A 20,130-nucleotide genomic window follows, 5' to 3' on the forward strand; every position below is an offset into this window, starting at 1 on the left:
ACAAAGTCCAGACTCTGGCAGACATCAGCAAAGTGGTTCCAGAAGTTTGTTCAAAACCGCTCAGTGGGACGTTGATCCAGCTCCTCCGGCCTGTGGCATCAATCTCAGCAACATCATTTAGGGTAGAGTTGAAAAAGTGACAAAAAACTAAGAGAGGGAAGGGGATTTAAAAAAGACTGTAAAATGACAGATAAGGCTTCGGATTATAAATGAGACCATAGGCAGATTAGAGAATAGAAATGTGGTTATGTTTATTATAAAAACTGGTGCAAAAATACACAAAGCAGCTGCAAAAGATCTGTGTTTTTGAATGTTAAGCAACACAACGGTCATATTGATCATACGCTTCATATTAAATTACTTATTTAACCTTAAGAAAAGGCCAAAAAAAGGGTGAAGGTGTTTTAATTTCAGGGTGAACAAGCAAAAAAAAAAAACCCACATCATTAGGCTTGATGAATCTACACTATATTCATTTTATACAAAGCAGACATTTACAGAGCAGGACACACACACACACATTTAAAAAAGACAGAATTCCTCTGGGATCAGAAACTGAGTCGCATCATTTCACGAGGATTAGTAAATCTGTCACGCGTACACACCCAGTGGCTCCGTCAACCTTTTGTATGAGCGGCGCAGATTTCTGATGCAACGCTGCATCAGGTGTGCACGCCAGAGCGAGGAGATTATTTTATTTACAGTGTGATGAAGGATTACAGTTTCAGATGGATGTCTGGGTACGGCTGAACTTCGGCGTGGGCGCCTACAAACGGCTGCAGAGGGACGATGGAATCTTCACCTGAAGTCATCTTTTCCAGCGGCTCAGTGGTTCTATCAACGTGACGACGGGCTTAAACGATGTTTACCGGGTCTCATGGGTCAAACCACAGTGGATTTTCCAATGTTTGTGCTCTCAGCCTGAAATATTCATGAAAGCACTTGATGTTCAGGGGAGGAACATGCCTGGCATGAACAGACAGAGTGTTTTCAGGTTATTTTAGCTCGCTACCGCACCTTGTCACAGGGAAGGTCTTGTGGTTTAGGCTTGGGTGACGGGAGGGGTTCTTCTGGCGTTCTGAGAGGACCTACAGAGCCTTCAGCGCCACGGACAACCAGCGCCTCCTTGACGGTGACTGTGGAGCCGCAGACCGAGCCCGCGTCCTCCGCCTCTCCGCCGATGGCTGAGTGGTAGCTGAGGCTGGAGCTGCTGAAGCCGCTCACGCTCTCCCCAGAAGACTCCGAACTGTCCACTGCAACCAAAACCCAGATGCAAAATCAACACCTGGATGCTTAGAAATGGGACATTGTCTTCAGGGTCTTCGCGCACACTCACATAATAAGTTGTGAACCACACTACCCTGGTCCAGGTCATCTTCCTCCAGAGCTCCGGGAGGGGACACGTATCCTCCGATGCCTCCTGAAGCCACCCTCCTCTTGGGCCGGCACAGGTATCCCACAGGGGACAGAGAACCGATGCCCGAGGACGAGGAGGAAGAAGAAGTGCTTCCTGAACCGAGAGACTTGGGCCGACCTCCAGGAAGCCCGTCCTCAACACCACGTGACGATCCTGCAGAGGAGAGCAGCTTGTTGTCTGCAGGAACCGGGTGAATAATAAAAACGAGCTCGAACCACCAAATGATGAAGAACGTGTCGGTAAAACCACGAGTACCTCGTCCTATCAGCACACAGTTGACGGCTCTGTCACTGATAGCTGCATCGCTGGGCTGGATGTCCATGAAGGGCTTGTTTCCGATTCCCATGAACACTCTCTCCTGCATCCTGATCTCTAATAAACACACATGAATTCATCGGCATCAGGGTATTCCCAGTTGATCCGCACTTCGGGCCTGGTTCTACCTCGGTTGTGAACTGCCTGCTCCCACAGGATCCGCTCCAGGTCCCTGGTCCAGGCCTCCTTCACCGCCCGGCTAACCGCTTGAAGCGTGTACGTGTCCTGAGTTTTCCTCTTCCTGAACCAGATCTCGAAGCACAGGCCGGTGTCGCCGCTGTTCTGGGTCAGGCCTATATCTGTTGTCTGTTGCAAAGAGGAGAGAAGAGCCGGCGAGGTCGGGTTTAAGGGTGAAAAGGTCTCATACTCGGAGCGTACGCCAGTGTGGGACGGTAATATGATGAAAGTCAAAGAGAATTCTGAGTAAATGTGTTGCAAGACATGTGGGCGTTAGTTGCGTCATACATGATTGCTATGCTCTTGGACCTGAGGGTGGTCGGTGTATGCGGGTACCTTAAATGATTGCTTGTAGATATACGTGTCATTCCCGACCTCGGTCTTCCGGGTCTTGCTAAAGAGGATGAGTTCTTGGAAGAGAAAGATGTGACGGAAGCATTTTTTCTTCCTGAATGTGACCAGAAACTCATCCTGCCGTATCAGCTGACCCTGCTCCTTCAGATTAACCTGTATGGCATGAAAGGATCAAAGCATGGCATCAAAGACAAACCGCTGCGACTCGTCTATAAGCGCAAACAGCGCCCTCTGTGGGATTCTGTGGTCACGACTGTCCTCTGAACAGGCTCTTTGCGTTGTTTTAATGGTAGAGTATCTTGGGCTGTTTATAAATGATGACATCAAAGCACATTTCATCCGCTTGACCTTTTGTAAAAGGGAAATGAATAAATATTTAAGACACTTTATCTGGACATTGTGGGGAGAATTCTAGTGAGCCATTTTTATCGTCCCACCCCGGTTCTAGATCCAACGTGTTTAAGAATTTGGCACAATCCAGAGAGGGACATGAACTCTTCATTTTCATGGAATCAGTTTATCAGGCCTGTAGGTCCGTACTTGTTCTCTCCTGCTTTCGCAATCTTTTTTTTTGTGGGTTTCTCAATTCTGATAAAGGCTGACAGGTCAAACCAAAACACAAGCAGAACTGTATGGACAGGTATGTATGGTATGTCCAGTACACTCCTTTATAGAAGACATGAAGTCCTCCTTTAATATCAATCATGGTTAGATTTCCTGAGCTGTCTTACATCACAGTGCTGGATGGCGTCCATGGCCAAGAGGTTGTTGCCATGGCGAAGCTGGAAATGGATGACCTCCAGTGCGGCTTTGACCTCGGCCATCTCTCTGGATTGTCCTGGCCCACAATCTGCCATCATGTCTTGCAGGAGCAGACTGTATTTACTGATCCGCTGAACGGGCTTCAGCAGGTACGACCACAGGTCCATTTTATCGCCCAGTTTCAGCTGCTTTTGCTGGAGCGTGAGGAGAAGAATGCGGTTATCATTGCAGTTTAAAGAGTAGCACGCTAGCTTGGTCCCTTTGAACCTCCTCTTTTACCGGTAAAATGGGCTAAAGAGGAGGAAAATGACTCGAATCCCATCAGATATGTGTTTGAGTGATCATTCAACTTCCAAAACTTTAAACCTCTTCCTCCTGGTCTCCACAGATGTGGCGCCTTGAAATCTCACCTTGAAGAAAGATTGTCCATGACTGATGAAAAGAGCATCCGACTGTGGTTTGTTCTTGCTGTACAGAGCATACAAAGCAAAGCTCTCTTTCTGGAATAAAGGGGATAAAAACAGACCATCACTCATCTGCATCACCTTGATAAAATTCACCGATGGCAAGTTGCAAATAAGAAATCTGGGAAGTTTTTCCAGCAATAATGTGATGTAAATACACACTAAACAAACAATAAGTGAATAACACTGATCCCTCCGGGGAAATTGATCTTTAACAGTGGTTTCAAGAGGTTATTTATCCCAGATTACCCACATAGACATGACCCTAGCAGACATGTGGGTTCATTGGAAGCCCCTCCAGGCATGTTACACCAACACAATGATTCTAAACAGCAGGGTGCCCCCCCTTTCCTTAAGGGTAGCTTGTTGAGACTCATCTGTCTCAACAAGCTACAGCCAGTTGAATCTAAGATGCTCTCTCACTTCCCATGAATTCGAATTAATTTCACCATTCGTTTACTGGGGCAGTGGACCGTGCTGGGGCGTGCAGCTGTTCACGGCTGCTTGGAGTAGAGAGATTTTGACGAGAAAAATGATAAGACAAAGGTGATTCATCGGTTTCATCGGAGGTTTAGGTGCGACCCAGCAGAACGTTCTCCTGAGCGGCCAAAGCTCAGCTCAAATGTTTTTAGCTTGGTTGTTTCACCTACGTGTCGTAAGACGCAGCGTCCCACTCTGAAGGGCTCGTTCACGCAGCCCTCCAGCTCGCTGAGGAAATGATGCTGGTGGAAGTCGTGGAGCTTTTCTAAATTGCCGAAGATGATCCCCCTCTGGCCCCTGAGGTCTTGAGGAACGTCGGCCCTCTCGAGTTCGGGGAAGTAGTGATCTCGAACGTAACCCAGGGCGCTCACGTACTCCCTCTCTGTGGTCAGCAGCTCCTCCATGATCTTCTGCAGTTTCCTGGTCCATGTACGTGAAATCGTTTTTATGTTTAGCACATTTTATAACATTTTACAACATTTGAGATGACTTACAAATTATTGCTGATGTTCGCCGTTGATGTGGGCGACGTCTCTGGAGTCAAAGCTCGAGGGACCCCGCTGGAAACTGCGCATCCCTCACAATACTCATCTTTACCATCGCTCTTGGATCTGAGGTGCCCCGACCCACTGTTGTTATGGCAACCAGGCAGTTTGTGGACGGGATGCAGGTTGCGCTGCAGCGGCTGCGTCCTGCTTTGGCAATGTTTGTTCCTCACGTTTAAAGGTATAAAGCTGCTCGGCAACTGGCAGCCAGCCTGTGACCCCTCACTCAGGGAGCGACCCAGATGTTGGCGTGCAGGACAACCACTGTCCCCTTCCGCCGGATCTACGGTCCTCAGATCTGCTTCACTGTGGTGCTCCCTTGGCCTCCGGCTATTATGTGGAAAAGCTGCACACTGGACCGTGGCGTGAGGTAAATTTCCAGTCAGCTCTGGTTTCAAACACTGGTGGAGGCTTGTGGCGATGGTACTTTCTCCTCCTTCATGTTCGCAGAGTTGGACATTGTCTTTCTGACAGTTCAGCTGCCGACCATCACTCCCTTCCTCCGTCTTCTCCACTCCCACGTCCTCGGGTTGAGGGTGTGCAGCTGTGATCTGTTGGATCTCTTTCATTTTGTGGAGATGCTGCCTGAGTTGCTGGCACTGCACCCAGGCTGCATTCCACGCTTTCATTGCCCCCCCAGCCCCTGAGCCCACGGCGCAGGCCTTAGCTTTCACAGCCTGGAAGTTCAGGGTGGAGAATTCACCACCTAATTTCTCTTCAAACATCTGCAGGGTGCTCTGAGTCGAAGCTGAGTAACACCTCTGCTCTACCTTCTCTAAAAAATGACTGCATTCCTTGGCCAGTGCAGATGCCTAGAGGTGTGGGGGGGACACGAAAACCTTCCAGTTAATGAAGAGAAATGACGACTGAAGGAAAGGTGAGCTACGATGAAACACGCACCTGGGCGCAGAAGCTGTGCACATGTAGCACCGTTTCCAGCTCTTTGTGCCTCTGTTCTGCCCGCAACATGAAATCATCCATGTCAGATTTAAAAGTTCTGACCAGAGTCCCAAAAATGTCTGTCGCAGGACAAGAACAACCCAAGCCAACAATTTCCTCAGCCTCTGTGACCAGGCTCACAGCGTACTGCTGTTTCTCCTGAAATAAAGCACAAGCTGTCAGGTGGGACTCCTCTTTCCAGTAACAGTAAAAACAGCAATTTACTGTAAAGGTTTTAGACTTTGGCAAAATGTGGGAAAAGTGCTGGTAAAAGACTCGGAATGCTTTCAAATCCCTGTTGCCGCAGCGCCGCCTCACCTTTGCCTGAGTGAGCAACAGATCGTAGTGCTGCAGGGCCTTTTCAGCACCCCCCAGGGAGTCTGACGTGTCTGAGTCCTCCAGCATTTGTTCTCCCTCTGAATTCAACCACATCCCAACCTGCAGGAGATTGTGGAATCTCATTTAAAACCTAACAAAAGAACGATCTTTCTTGCCAATGTGTCCGATTTAATAAAGAATGTGAACCGTGCTGATTTTGGCCTCCATCTCTCTGAGCCTGAAGAGGAAATGGAGTTGCTGCAGAGACTCGTTTGATCTCATCACCAGCGTGTGAAGCTTCTCCTCCACCTGGTTATACAGAGCGGTGGCCGACTCCAGGGCGTCTCTGCAGTGAAGATGAATGTTTACTCAACATCCCATTCTGTCACAGTTACAGCTGCTGTCTGTACGCTGACTCAAGGGCTCAGTGTGTTTCTGCGTGGTCTATCAGCAGGGTCAGTGCATTCTACGTAGGTGGGGGTCACCATTTATGCTTCAGTGGACTGTCACCTGATCGCTATGCAATTTCCCCATGTTAGATCCAAAGAAGGGAAGAGTTGCGACGGCTTAAACGTTGATACCTGTAGTCCTCAGACTGTGGAAATCGGAAGTCCTCTCTCCTCATCCTGGCCAGCACGGCCCCTCCTTCTCTCTGCAGCGTAACCAGTCGAGCATCTTCCAGCACCTCTTTCATCGAACACCTCTGCTCCTCGATGCACTGCTGCACCTCCTACGCCCAAAAGAAACCAGCCTCTGACACAGGCCAGGAGATGCAGAGACCCTGAACGCATCGTCACAGATGATGGCCTGTGTGTTGTACCTGGGCAGTGTCCAGTTTACTGCGCTCGTCGACCTTCTCGATGGCCCTCTGCAACAAGCTGTCCGCCTCTCGCAGGTCAGCCATGAAAGAAACCAGCCTCTGGAATAGATCAGGTTTACGACTGAGAGGGGGGAAAACAAATGTGGGGCCATTCCTCTGGATTGTGAGGCACGGCTCCTACAGCCAGCTGGAAGAATGGGACTTTTCCTCGAGCCTTTAGGTCAGTGACCTTAAAACGACCCAAAGAAAGGAACCTTATCCAACATAAACATCAGCAGTTTTCCTGCCCTTTAAGTGACAACCTGGAGATTACAGACACGCAACAATTATAATAAAAAAACTTAACAAGCTATTTACTATCATAAGCATATAATTAAAAAGTGACATTTATAAGATGCATTTTCATCATTTTCATCCGTCAATGCTGACGTGCTGTTTTAAAAAACACATTTTGAAGGCCTGACCGTTTCACATAGGACGTTTTTCTTGTGAACACTTCTCCTTTCTCTACACAAACGATTCAGACACTGACTGGCAGTGGTTAATGTCTGGTTTGGGTGCGAGGAGAAGTTAACCAGAGGGTGAACTGGACTCTGAATCAGGGGGGAACCCCGCACAGACTGGGATTATCCAGCTGCAGCAGGAAACACGGGTACCTGATGGAACTGCAGCCAGTCGGCATGGCTGTAGGCGAAGCTTCCTCCCAGGTCGGACGTCAACTGCGAAGCTTCGACTGTCTTGTTTAGAGCTTTCATGGAGGTCACCAGATCCATCTTGTCAAAGTATAAAAGATCTTTTGATCAAATCAAACTAAAATGGAAGAAAAATGAAGGATGAAAGCACATGTTCTCATCTGACCTGTAACCCTGGATGTTTTTCAGGTCGGGGACAAGTGTCTTTATCCACCAGCGTCACGATACTGTGGACAGCATGCAGAGCTTGCTCCTGCAGCAAAGGAGTTAACACTGTGTATTTAAATGCTGACATTAGATGTGAGATTAGCAGATGAAACGTCACCTTCAATCCAAGCCTTTATTCCAGTGTATGAAATGTGATTTCATGTGTAAAGTAATGATCAGAAATCTGCTCAAAACCCCTGACTGCTTATGACTGCAGGCTCATCTGTCAGGGATCACGATGGTCTTGCAGAAATTTCTATCTGCTGCTGCTGCAGGTGTGTTGGTCTAACCTGGGCCATCAGCAGAGCTTTGTAGAGGTGAAGCGGAGGAGACTTCTTCCTGGCATTGATCACCAAAGTCATTCCCAGCTCTCTAATTTCTTTCCTGTCAAAACAGGGAATTATTTTTAGGGTGCATCCACAGTGGTCAGGTGTGCTATTCACACACTCTTATCCCATACTCTGAGACTTTCACAAACCCCTTCTAATGGTCTATTCTGGGGTTACATGAGACTGCATCAGACTTGGCTGCTATTTCTAGCCTGGCGCTGCATGCCAGACTGCTGGCAGCGAGCCTGGATACAGTGGGATCTATAGTGGGGGAGGTGAAAAGCCAAACACTATGGTAGAATGTTCCGATCCCTTTCAAATATTTCACAGTGTAAACACAGAGCTGCTAAATCCTCTGAGGGATTTGTGTTTATGCACAGAGGATCGGGATTTACAGTACATTGTGATTCTGAAATAAATGCTATTATTTCTCAGAAATTAACTACTTTGATGGAAGCAAACTGGAAACATTTGAAGGCAGAAGCAGAAGTTTTGTGCAGTGAGGAAGTCACGAGATGTGACAATGCTGCCCCCTTGTGGGCAGATTTATTATTGCGGACGCTGTGACGTTATGTACCGTGGGATGGAGCTCAGGTACAGCAGTAATTCACAGACATTCTGGGCTGACACCAGAGGGGATGCCCACTCTTTCCTGTCACCGTGGACCTCCACAACGGACCTTCCTGTCCTGTCCCTGCTCCCTGAGAGAAAAAGTTATTGCTGATCATGAATATTAACAATTTCTGAGGTTCAAACCCTTGTTATAGGTTCAATAAGTACCTGGTAAACAAATGATTCCAAGTTCAAGGAGACCACTGATGCTTCTGAAACTTGGCTGTCCGGACTGGGAAGAATTTTGAGCTTCAAATCTGTGAAGTGAAGACGATGGTCTTTCTGTCTTTGAGTTGTGGAGTTTGGAGACTGGTCCATTCACAACAGAGGGAGATTCACTCCTGCTTGGCAGAAGTTCTGCACAGATAAAAAAAAAACAAGGGAATTAAAAGCATCCAGAATGTTGTAAGAAGTTGTTTGGATCTGTGTATATGAGAGCGAAAGATTCCACTGTTCAGGGCCAACACTAATGATCCACTTCTCCGTCTTTACTGTCACTTGTCCACCACGAGCGCAGCTGCGGCGGAGCACTGGAGCTGGTTTCTGTAACAAAACATGGCGGTGGCCTGGCGACTAAGCCCGACTACTACGCCTGGCTTTGATTTCAGACATCCTAATTGGGCTCTTCATTGAGCCAACAAAGACTCGCCTGTACTCTCCCTGGGCTACTTTAATAGCCCGTGACAAGCGCGTCTCCAGTCAGAGCCTCTACATGCCCTTCAAACAGCGTGAGGGTGCAGGGGGACAAAAACCTTCTTCTTGCACGTAGCGCGCTCTCCCCCATGAAAGAAACGCTTCGGTTTTAAACTTTAAACTGCCGATTGAGACCCTGCCTTTCACTTAGGGTGCAGCATTCTGTGCTATTTCCGTTCACTCCCCCAATAGCGGCGTTAGCATGCATGTAGCGTGCCGCTGAGGAACCCAGCCAGCGGTGGGAAGATTACACTCAGGCAGGAGTTTTGACTTTTGAACCCTCTTTCTCAGGGGCCCTTATGATCTGTGACCCACAGCGCGGCCCCATAGGGTTGCGGTCGGGTTTCACTCATTCCGTTTTCTGTGAACGCCTGCTGGGTTTCCAAGTATGAAGAGACATATGATGATATACGACCGCACGTGTGCAGTAATAACAGTGTACATAGGACGTGTGGGTGGTTGAAACCGAAAAGACTGAGAGGGAAGAGAATGAGAGATGGCGTGCGTCATAAAAGGAGTCGGAACGATCGGGCTTATTTTCTTTGCGTACCTTTTCGAGGGGACTTCCGTCTTTCCTGTTTCTGGCTCATCTGGTCCAGCAGCTCACCTTTCTTTAATTGCATCACGCTACTGATGGTGTCAGGACAGACGTCACTGTGGCTCCGGCTGCTGAGTTTATAGAGGAGTGGACTTCCTTTAGAAGTCTCGGAGACAGTGGACAAAGACCTGACCTTCACGTGCTGTTTTCCAGGTGGTCTCGTGGCTTCTGCAGTCTGATGGGGTTGATTGTTCTCAAGGAACTCCTCCAAGGTCACGCCGCCATTCGGATCTGGTTGTTTGGAGATGAGCTTCATGGTCACCTTCTCACTATGCCTCAGCCCAGGGCTGGAGGTCAAAACCACGGGTGGCTCCTTCATAACGTTCTCAGAATCGACATGTTCTTCTATGTTTGCCTGTGCTGCTTCGATGCTTTCCCGCCTTGTTTGAGACCGTCTGTGCTGATGGGGCTCATTATTTAAGGGCTTATTAAAGTGGTTGCAAACATTTTCAAGCTGGTCATCTTGTGCCCTGGAGATATTTTGGGATGGCAGCGCTTCATCAGGCAGGCCCCCCTCCTGGAGGGCAGAGAGGTGGTCGACGCTCCCCTTTTTAAATGCGACCGGGTTTCTCAGCGCCGCCGCATAAGAGTCTCTGTACCTGCAGTTTAGGTCTTGGTCAGTCAGCTCATGTCCAGCCTCATCATACTGAAGGGTGCACGTACAGGGGGTCCCGTTCCCACACGGCACTGGAGGAGGTGGTCTGACGGGCTTGAACACAGGCATTTGCAGCTGGTCATCGTTTGGTTTACCTGGGACCTCCTGCCCTTTGGCGAGGTCCACCAGATCCACATAATCCCCCTCTATCTCTCGACAGCTCTCCGGACTGTCCCAGTTATTAGGAGAGACCCACCCCACAGGCTTGATTAACGGCTTGGAGCGGGATTTTGGAATTCTTCTGAAGCCACAGTCCACAGGTCTCAGAGATGCTGACATCAGCTCCTTTGCGGGATGGAAAATGGCTTCCACAGGAAGGGTGGAGGAGTTGAAATGTGAGGGGGCCGTCTTGTGCTTTCTTTCGGGAGTCTGTTCTTGATACATCGGCACGATCTTCGGCTTGTCCAGAAACTCTGGGATGGCGATTTTAGCCCAGGGCAATTTAACCACTCCTTGGTCCGTGCAAAGCAGGCAGCGCGAGAGCGGAGTACCGTGGCGTCCTTCATTGAGGTCCTGCAGCCATTCTTCTGTGAACATGCAGGGGTAGGAGGTCTCGAGGATGGGAGTCTCCTCCACCTCTCGGCAGCCCTCCTCCAGGAGGCTTTTGAGGACGATGCGCACCGCCTGGTCCCCGAAAGGTTCCACCTGAAGGTAGAAGTCCCCCGGGCGGAGCAGCAGCGGGTTCACTGGTGCCAACTGGATGACAATTTTGTCATGGAGACACAGAGGCCAGCCTTCGCAGCGGAAAACCACGTCAGAGTATCCAGCCTAGAAAACAGGGAGAGTGCCTTCGTCACCATATACAAACCACACCGTGAGCGGCGTGTGGACGCAGGGACACTCACGCATGCTGCCTGTTGGACGCTCTCCAGCAGGTGTTTGGAGGGGATGAGGAAGTCCAGCAGACACTGCAGCGCATCGCCGCAATAACGTTCCTCAATGAGCCGAAACAGCTGACTGAGGACGGTGGGAGCCGTCACCTCGAACGGTGGGAAGAGGGCGGAGAGAGCGCTCTGGATGGACGAGTCCAGAGACTCTGGATTCTGGAGGAAAAGGAGAAGAGAGAGGGATCAGCAGCATGACATCACATCAACATCATGATGTGTAGAAGTTTATTCCATTAAACATTGTTTAAAGGGTTTTTTTTTGCATTCATAATGCATTTTTGGCATATTGCTGCTGCTCTTAGATGGAACTTTAGCAAGAACCCTCTAACTGCATGTTTGCATTCAACCCAAGGCTGCACCATGATGAGAAAAGATCTCTGAACCTTCTGAAAGCTGCGTTTAAAAGCCAGTAACAGTGAAAGCGCGTCTGCGTAGACATTCAGTCCAACTTTATCTGAATGCATGTCTGCAACTCAAGTCTACAAAAGAAACAAAGATTTTGGGTAATCCTCCATCATCTTCAACGATCTGAAACGTGCAACAGAAGAGGGAATTCATCAAAGTATGAAGGATAAACAGTCCTATCCACGAGGCTTTGAGGTAAATTAGAAAGGTTCATATTTTTGGAATCGGGAGGGGAGCTGTGGGTGAGCCCGCTGAAAAGCTTTTTATCTGGAGGTGATTACATCTGTCCTGTGTTAGTCTGCCAAAACGTGCTTCAAGTCCGGCCAGAGAACGGCTCATTTAAATATGTGGATGTGCAGCAGCTCCAGGCCGAGAGTCTGGTCCTGAGCAGAAGAATCACAGGCACATAAGAAAATCGTTGAAGAGCATCGACAGTTCGAGTGAAGGCTCACTCGAGTGTGGGTGAGCTCTGGTGAGCGGCAGATTTGTGAGACGGTTCGTTCAGGTCAGGTGATGTGTGTTGCATGCCTGAGCACAGCTGCTGGTCCCGCGGCACCCTGCTGGGCTGCATGTGCGGTTCTTTGTGTGGTTGTGTAGATTTCTGTGTTCACTGTTGTGTTCTGCTGGGATCATCTGTGTCGCTCTGCAGGTTTGATTCCCTGAGCTGACGGAACAGAGGACCCGTACACACTATCCACCAGTCAGCTGTTGGTTTATGCTGTGGACCTGGGACGCAAAACGGGGTTTTCCCAGTTATGGTGTAAAAGTGAAAAACAAAAGCTATGACAACGATGATGATGATGATGATGATGATGATATATTTGAATGGCACCAGAGAAAAAAAGACCTCTTTGTCCTCCAGCCCAACACGCATACTGTGAAAAGATATCAGGTTTACCAATATGGGACTGAAGGGAGGCCATATTGACCTTGACCTTTGGCCCCGACCCCAAGAAGCTGATCTAAAGCCAGAGGCAGGCTGGTGTTTCAGGAACAGCTGCGTCATCGGTATCAGACATTTAACCTGACCACAGCGGGAGCGCTGCAGCTCACAGCACCCAGCTGCCTTAACCTCGCAGCTCCCCACATGAGCCCGTTTTGTAGCCCCTTGTCATCCAGCCCGATGGCCTGACTGAGAGCAGAGCAAGTCCTTCTCAGGTCAAACACCAGCGCCGCACCTCCAAAGCGCTCACCTGGGTTAGCGCCCGGACCGTTTAGCTAACAGATCGAGCAACTCTGACAGCCATGACGCTCTGAGAGTAAAAACACACAACATAAATCAGTGAAAGCTTTGGTCAGTCACTCTCGTCTGAGCTGAGCTGAAGCTGTTCGTTGGTTGCTTCTGAATAAAAGGTGCTTTGTTAAAACAGTGCACATCTGTAAAATAAGCTAAAGCAAAGCTAATCAGCGCCAGTGAATCCGGTGAGCTGGATGCAAATCAATATCAATATTTGGCCACTTAAAGCGGACTGTGTGTAGCTGCTCGCCGCTCTACGTGTCCTCAGAGCCAAAGAATTCTTCCTTTTTGTGATTGTGCACATCTGTCACAATAGATTAGGAAATGGAGAGCAGAAAGCTCGGAGGCCGGCTCTTGCACTTTAATGCATCACAGCTGTTTCGGAATGACTGCAGCCATTCAACTTTGGGGTTTACTGTACCGGGTTACTCAAAACTGAGGTCACACAAAATACAACAAAGCCCCGACAGCTAACCAGGCCAGACTGAGCTCATTTCCCCGTGGGTGGGACGTTTGGTGCTGGTACTGACGATCGCTGCCGGGCGGCTGCTAGTTCTACTGCTTCATCAGCGCTTTTTACGACTCGTGCGACACGGTCTGGGACCCCTCAGCCTGCGTCTTCTCTTCCTCCCATGACAACAGTTAAGGCGAGGCCATGGTGGGAGCTCCTTCCAGTGGGTGGGTGGACGACTGACGCCCCGCCTGAGCTTCGACTGAGTTCGGTTCAGCTGGACCCGGTTCGGACTCAGACGAGCCAAAGTAGCTTCTTCTTCTGCATTTCATTACATCTGCCAGATAAACATGCCAAAAAGACCCAAACTGTGAAAAGCAGGTCTCGTGAGAAAAAGCAAACATGTCCGGGTGGAGATGAGAAAGCGACTCTTTAAATCAGAACTTCCTGTCATATTTAGAGACACAATAAACAAAGTTGTTTTTCCCGCTCTCTGGCTGACGATGTCCACACCCAGAGGAAATTAACGTTCTAGATGAAGATAAGAGAAGCAGTAGCCTTTATTTCTCACACAGTTCAGTTTTATTTGTTGCTAAATGTTCCAGAAAAGCATATGACAGGCATATTTCCTGACACCACTGGGCCTGCCAGCTGTTCCAGCCGTCCAAGGGTGCTGTAAATTTCCCCAACGAACTCTCGCTGTGAACTTCAGACCGTCTGCCGCTTTGTGTGAATCTGAGTCATTCCACTTGTATTTGTTCCTCCTTCCACAAATATTCCTGCATAACTGTTCAGTAACATGAGCTTTGATAACACCACCTTTTACAGTGTGAATGTGTTCTCCTTTCCAGATGTTGACTGACACAGAGCTTCGACTAGGTCTTTTTTTTTTCCCCCACAAAGTATTTTTCTTGCTCAGTCAGCCAGCAAGGAGCATTCAATCAAGCCTAAATCCTGAACCTTTATCACAGCCTGCAGACAAAGTCTGGTTTGATCGATGTCCAGCTGACATCTACATTCAGCCACTGGCTCCTCTACAGAGTCAACACAAGGAGCTTGCCTCTCTGCCCACTTTTCTTTGATTTAAGTCTCCAATGTGCTCCAGTCTCCAACAAAGATCATTGTTTGACCAGAAACGGCATGCTGCTGAGGACAACAGGCATTTGTTCCAGAGGTCCACTATCTCTTTGTCTTGTCTGCCGCTCGGTCTCCCCGGGGCGTTTTGGCAGCATTAAGCAGATAATTACACGTTTCTCCACCGAGCCCCAGGCTCTCGTCACATAAAAAAGTGGAGGATTGGAGGTTGGAGCCGCAGTATAAACAAGCCGTCAAGGTGTCACCGGCCACAAAGACTGAGGAGATTAGAGCAGGTAAACTGGGATGTGAAAGACAGGAGATGAAGTCCAACCTGAACCGACAAGGAGGATGTGCTCACACTGTCCTGACATCCAGTAATGGCCTCTCCCTGGGGCTGGAACCCAGCCGGTCAGTCTGCGCTCTACATGCATGTGTGGACAAATATGCAAATATGTGACAGAAGACAAACGCAGCTTCCATCCAGACGCCTGATGGGAAAGGACACCATGGGTGTAAACTTGGCTGTATTTACTCTTCCTTTCTGTTGGTTTGTGGCTCTTAACTACTGTACGCCGTCAGAGTGGGAGGATGTTGAACTGTAACGGTCGCACTTGAGACCACAGCCGCAGTTTGACATAATTGAAAACACGCTAATCGGTGCTTCCGAGGCGCTCCACCTCGCACATCTCCTGTTGTTGGCGGCGAGACAGTGTCGTCTTTGTGCGAGATCCCCGCGGCAGAGGGCTTCTCCGTTCGGCTAAGCTGTTTAAAACCCTCCTACAATAAAAGAAAAGTCCTGTGAGACCAAACTCCCACATCTTTCACTGGAATTACTGCTGCTGGGAGAAACACGCTGGGAGCGCGGCACCGGTGCTCTTGTTCTTCATTGATGCAGGAGGCCGTGTGGGGAGCGAGTCGTGTTTCTAGCTTGTTCTCAAATTAAACAGGAACAAAGAACTTGAGAGCCGAGATCGCCAATCCACTCTGGGGATGATTAAAAAAAATCAATACGCTGCTTTGCAAAAACCCTGCGAGGATGTTTAAACTCTTAAAAAGACAAAATGGCGAGACAATGCCTCCCTTCACGGCCTGAAGAGGATCTCGACAGGATCAGACATGTGCGGTCGGGAGTGCAGCGCTCGGGCTGAGATCATTAATGAAAACAACATTTAACACTCTGGCTCCAACAAGACATTCCTTTGTCTTCATTAACTGCGATTATTTGCCTCTAAGATGCCTTAAAACTCAGTATTCTTCCTCTGAATAGAAGTGGAATCAACAAAGAATCAAAGTAACCCCCTAACTCGTCTGCGAAAATGCAGAAAAACGATAAATAAGGTAATCTATATTTAGCCGCATATACATTTCATCCAAAATTCCTGGCTGATGGCTCGACCAGAACACACTGCGCAGCTCCGGGTGAGTCTGACCCAATTTCCCGACAGAGGAAAGAAAGCGAAACAGTCTAAAAATATGCGCCATGACGACCTTTCTTTTGTAATCACCTCAGTCCTGCTGCGGCTTCCTGTCCAATGGAACTGAGGTTGAGCAAAATCAAGTGAAACACAGACACGAGCACTGAGCAGGAGGCAGGGGGGGGGGGGTTCTGGGGTCTGTCTGGTGGTGGATATACTGTATATACAGTAGAACGGAAATGTCACTGTCTTCACACAACATGCCATCGTGTTTACATCTGCAAATGAGTTATTTCCATACATTTGCATGGCCTCAAACACACCCACTGGCGTCTGGGTGATTGGTTTGTTACACTTAAAAATAAAACGCGGCGGAACCCAACAAGAACCTCAGAAGCAATTGGGCGTCTTTCGGCTCAGATTGCGACATGTCTACTCAAGCTGCTTCCAAATTCCACATACACTGCAGCAAAGCTAAGCTAAGCTAAGTTGAGCTAAGCTAAGCTAAATTGAGCTAAGCTAAGCTAAGGGAATGTTGAGCAGAGTCAACTGCGGTGACGCTGCTGAAGGAAACCTGCAGCACCAAACAGCAGATGGAGAAGATTAGCAAATAGCTTGACAACATATTGAAGCATTTATCTGCTGAAGAGCCATGAGTTTTTTCAAGAGTGGGTGAAGCAAAGACCAGAACAAAACAAAAAGCCACATGACAGTCATCAGGCACCTGAAAACCATTAATGCTGCTAAAAATATCCCGGAAATATTTGTAGTTTGCTTTAAGAATTAAGATCATTTTTCTAAAGTTACAAAAAGCTGGAATTTTTTATGCTCCAAACACCATTTTTTGTCTTTCTTCCATTAGAAATCTCTGGAAACCTGCTAAGAAAGGAGAAAAGGTGGATCCACACATTTTGGTGATTTACATCAAATCTGTCAGGCTGCAATCCCAACACCATGTTTACTACACACTGGCTGCTGGGAGGTGCTCAGAAGGAAACACTTGACCTTGTAGGTGAATAAATGACCTGGTTGTCCTTAGTGTAGCCAACTAAATGCAAATACAGTCACCCACACGATCCAGCTGGGCTTTCTATTGTTTCAGTGGATCAAAAAGGCAGGAGCTTGTACGGCAATATAAGTATGAGGTGTAATAATGTAAAAACAGAGAGTCAGTTATGGCTGTAATTGAGGGGGTGGGCAGAATAGCAGCAACTGTGGTGCTATAAGTTAAACAAACAGTGGAGGTTGTAAAAGCTGGTCAAACAAGTGTTCTAGTTTAGGCCAAAGGAGGAAGAAGAGTGGCTGCATGGCAAGTATTGTATTTCGAGGTGTCATTTTTCAGTATCAACACCCAAAATCCACCACAAGTCAGTCTTATTTCCAGCTCACTGGAGCAAAGGATCGGAGCTGTAGGTGTAAAGAAAAGAATTTAAAAAAAGAAAAAATCCAAAAAATAGATGTCGACATGCACAAAGTAGTCTGATGATTTCTGAAGCACCAGAAAGAAAAGACATCTCCACATGCTGAAGTACGCGCCCCATCTGCATCAATGAAGCCTCAATCAAAGAGTATAAAGTGCACAACAAAGGCCAGTGTGCGCCTCTGACGCGCTCTCTTTGTCAGCGTGCACACACTTCAAAAAGTTCGAGATGCTGCCGCGGATGTGGAACTTTCCCACCGACTCCTGGTTGAGAAACTAACGGCACCAAACCGCAACCCCGCAAAGTTTTACCGGGGCAGAAAAGGAAAGCAGCACTGAGGGATCTGAAAAGAGGCGAAAACGCGAAATGAGAGAGACGCGCTCCCAGTTACTGGGTCAGTGGAGCACCCTGGAATTTCCAGCAGCTCCCAGTAACAACAAACACACACGCGCACAAGTACAACTTAAATGGACTTTACCATCTTTGCAAGAGTTTTGTCCTCGGTCAGGCAGAAGATTTGGGCATTTGTTGACGCTCCTCGTCAAACAGGCTCCCTGCGCCCTGCGCCGCAGATTCTGCCATGTTCGGCGCCGCGCACACAGAAGAAAAGCCCGAGATCGTCCTCACGACGGCCGCCGAAAGTTACCGAAGTCACTGCAGCTCTTTTTAACATGTCCCGCGAGTGTGGAGCGGCGGGGGAAACCACAGATCCTTAGGCTGCCTGTTGATCCAGAACTTCTCCTTTAAGTGTGTGTGTGCCCGCGCGCGCGCGCTCGCGTGTGTGCGTGTGTGTGTGTGTGAGAGAGAGGGAGAGAGAGCAAGAGCGCTTTGCCTTCCACAGGAAATCCCCCTCCAGGCTTTTCTTCACTCTCAAACACACAAGCTCTATCACATACCCAACACAACCCACAGACACATTAATGCCACCATTGGACACACACACACACACACACACGCACACACACACACACACACACACACTAGTCCCACCCTGAGACCACTGTAATAGAGGTATTTATACACATTAACCTTTCCCATAGCCATGCATGCAACAATCATGCAACACACACACACACACACACACACACACACACACACACACACACACACAGCAGCAGCAGCAGTAGCAGAAATCCAGCTGCTCCCCTTTCTTTCTATTTTAATCAGCAAGATTTCAGGAATCACTCTCCCGCTTTTAACCCTCCCTCATTTCTACTGTCTGCACTGGGCTTCCTCATTTCCTGTCTTCGCCAACTGTCTTCCTGCAGACTGTCCTGGTCTTTGACTCATATCAAAGGGAGACAGCAGAGGAGGGGGTTCCCTGCTGAGCCGCGAGCCAAACAGCAGGACTGTTGGACCCGCACATTAAGCCCGAGGAATGCAGGGTTACACCCTCTGGACTGTATTTTACATCTGGAGCTGGGAGACATCTACAGCACGAAATCCAAAACCTGCTGGAGAAGGCGACATTCATCACCAGGTCGTTTTCTGAGGAGAGATATTGCTGGGTGGACATTTATTTGTGTGTGCTGTAGGCTGGAAGGGGGGGGGGGGGGGTCAGCACCTTCTTCCTCAGGTGTAGTTCGGTCTGGAAACGTGAACCACAACCATCAGTCTCCTGCCTCCTGGACTCCGGTCTGTGGTTTCCAGGCAGCCTGCTGAGCATTCCTCACATGTTTCACCTGACAGAAAGAAATGTACCCTAGTTTGTCTTTCACCCAGAAACACTGAAATACGTGGGTGAACTGCAGGACGCGACGCTCCCCCTGGTTTTAAAGCACGAATCAGATTGAAATAAATCTGTCTTTCTCTTGATTGATCAGTCATTAGCGTTAGCTGGCAACTGTTGATTCTGCCGCCCATTTAATGTCCGTTTGTTTTATTAGATTAGCCGCGAGGAGCTGCAGGATGGGCTATTAATTGCATCCGCCAATAAAGCTGGAGGAGATGACGTTCGCGAGTTGGGCTGCTACCAAAACAGCTCACTGCGATGTGCTGCCGTGAGGTTTTGATCCAAATCTGGGTCCAGATTAGAAGTCTGGAGTCGACCTGGAGTCGAAAACTTGGGAAACATGGTTAAACTATGCGTACAGGTATGTCTCCAGGTGCCTCCTATCATATCTTGGCCGACTGTATGAGAGAAATCTTCGCTTCGATCTGTTGTGCTGTCTCTTTTGAACCGCAGAGGTGACCACGCCGGCCTCTCCTCCCTTGACGTGACAGCCAAGCTGCATAAAAGTGATCCTCGAGGGCCCGACACTCAGATTTGCTCCCTGCTTTCATCAAACCCAGATGAGATGACCACTTACACAAACAGAGGAGGAGGTGGAGGAGGTAGAAGGGGGGGGGGGGGGGGGGAAGGGCTGTGTGAACGTGGAGATTTGATAGGCCGCGTGGAAAAATGCAGACATAAACACACATAAGTACACACAGACAGAACCAGAAGAAAGGGGGAGAACAAAAACAGAGGAATGTACACAAAAGGGTTCCTGGAGATACCGCTGCAGTCAGGAAGTTTGGAGCGCTCGCCCACGCGGGTTCATTAGGCAGCCGCATAAGCATGAAAAAGTCGTTTATGATATAAACACACAGCAAAATGAGACCATTTCCCCGAGGTCATTCTTTTATGGTGAGTTGGAGACCCCCAAGGTGGCTGATGAGGCCCCCCTCAGGTTCCTCTCACAGCCAGGATCATGGCAGAGACCCACACTCGTGACTCACAGTGACTATCACCACCGGCTGATGATGGGAAACTGACGCTCCCCCGCCATTCCACCCCCTGCTCTTCTTGGATCAATTACCAGACTGCTTATGTTCTCCGAGCCCATATTCATTAACTTTTATGTGCGGGGGGAGTGTT

At 48.7% G+C, this 20,130-nt stretch overlaps 1 protein-coding gene and 1 long non-coding RNA gene across 3 annotated transcripts; one reads left to right on the top strand and one right to left on the bottom strand.

Moving 5' to 3' along the window:
* Positions 1-226: 226 nt before the first annotated feature.
* LOC130523892 (rho guanine nucleotide exchange factor 40-like) lies at positions 227-18,022 on the bottom strand. Of its 2 annotated transcripts, none has more exons than XM_057029496.1 (23): positions 17,749-18,022; positions 11,223-11,420; positions 9,675-11,145; positions 8,600-8,788; positions 8,397-8,520; positions 7,781-7,874; positions 7,450-7,536; positions 7,248-7,364; positions 6,592-6,690; positions 6,353-6,501; positions 5,979-6,117; positions 5,772-5,891; positions 5,415-5,612; positions 4,464-5,326; positions 4,140-4,389; positions 3,436-3,525; positions 2,995-3,219; positions 2,246-2,416; positions 1,861-2,038; positions 1,673-1,789; positions 1,337-1,570; positions 1,018-1,253; positions 227-921 (listed from the first exon to the last, which is right to left on the bottom strand). In XM_057029496.1, exons 1-23 carry the CDS (start codon positions 17,749-17,751, stop codon positions 883-885), a joined length of 5,391 nt encoding a protein of 1,796 aa, XP_056885476.1. In that variant the 5' UTR covers positions 17,752-18,022; the 3' UTR covers positions 227-882. The 2 variants fall into 2 exon arrangements, with proteins under 2 accessions (XP_056885476.1, XP_056885475.1); XM_057029495.1 differs by having other exon boundaries at positions 1,337-1,594.
* Positions 16,788-19,618, top strand: LOC130523897 (uncharacterized). Its single transcript, XR_008950043.1, has 3 exons — positions 16,788-17,700; positions 18,539-19,363; positions 19,456-19,618. It is a non-coding gene; the product is annotated as an uncharacterized LOC130523897 (long non-coding RNA).
* Positions 19,619-20,130: the final 512 nt, after the last annotated feature.

This window comes from Takifugu flavidus, chromosome 4 (genome assembly GCF_003711565.1).
Source record: "Takifugu flavidus isolate HTHZ2018 chromosome 4, ASM371156v2, whole genome shotgun sequence".
NCBI lineage: Eukaryota > Metazoa > Chordata > Actinopteri > Tetraodontiformes > Tetraodontidae > Takifugu > Takifugu flavidus.

Excerpts from the sequence above, each read along its gene's own strand:
- LOC130523892 (XM_057029495.1), bottom strand. Across the intron at positions 7,365-7,449 it reads AAAAACATCCAGGGTTACAG|ATGGATCTGGTGACCTCCAT; the intron begins GTCAGATGAGAA and ends TACTTTGACAAG. Across the intron at positions 922-1,017 it reads AAGACCTTCCCTGTGACAAG|GCTGAGAGCACAAACATTGG; the intron begins GTGCGGTAGCGA and ends TGAATATTTCAG.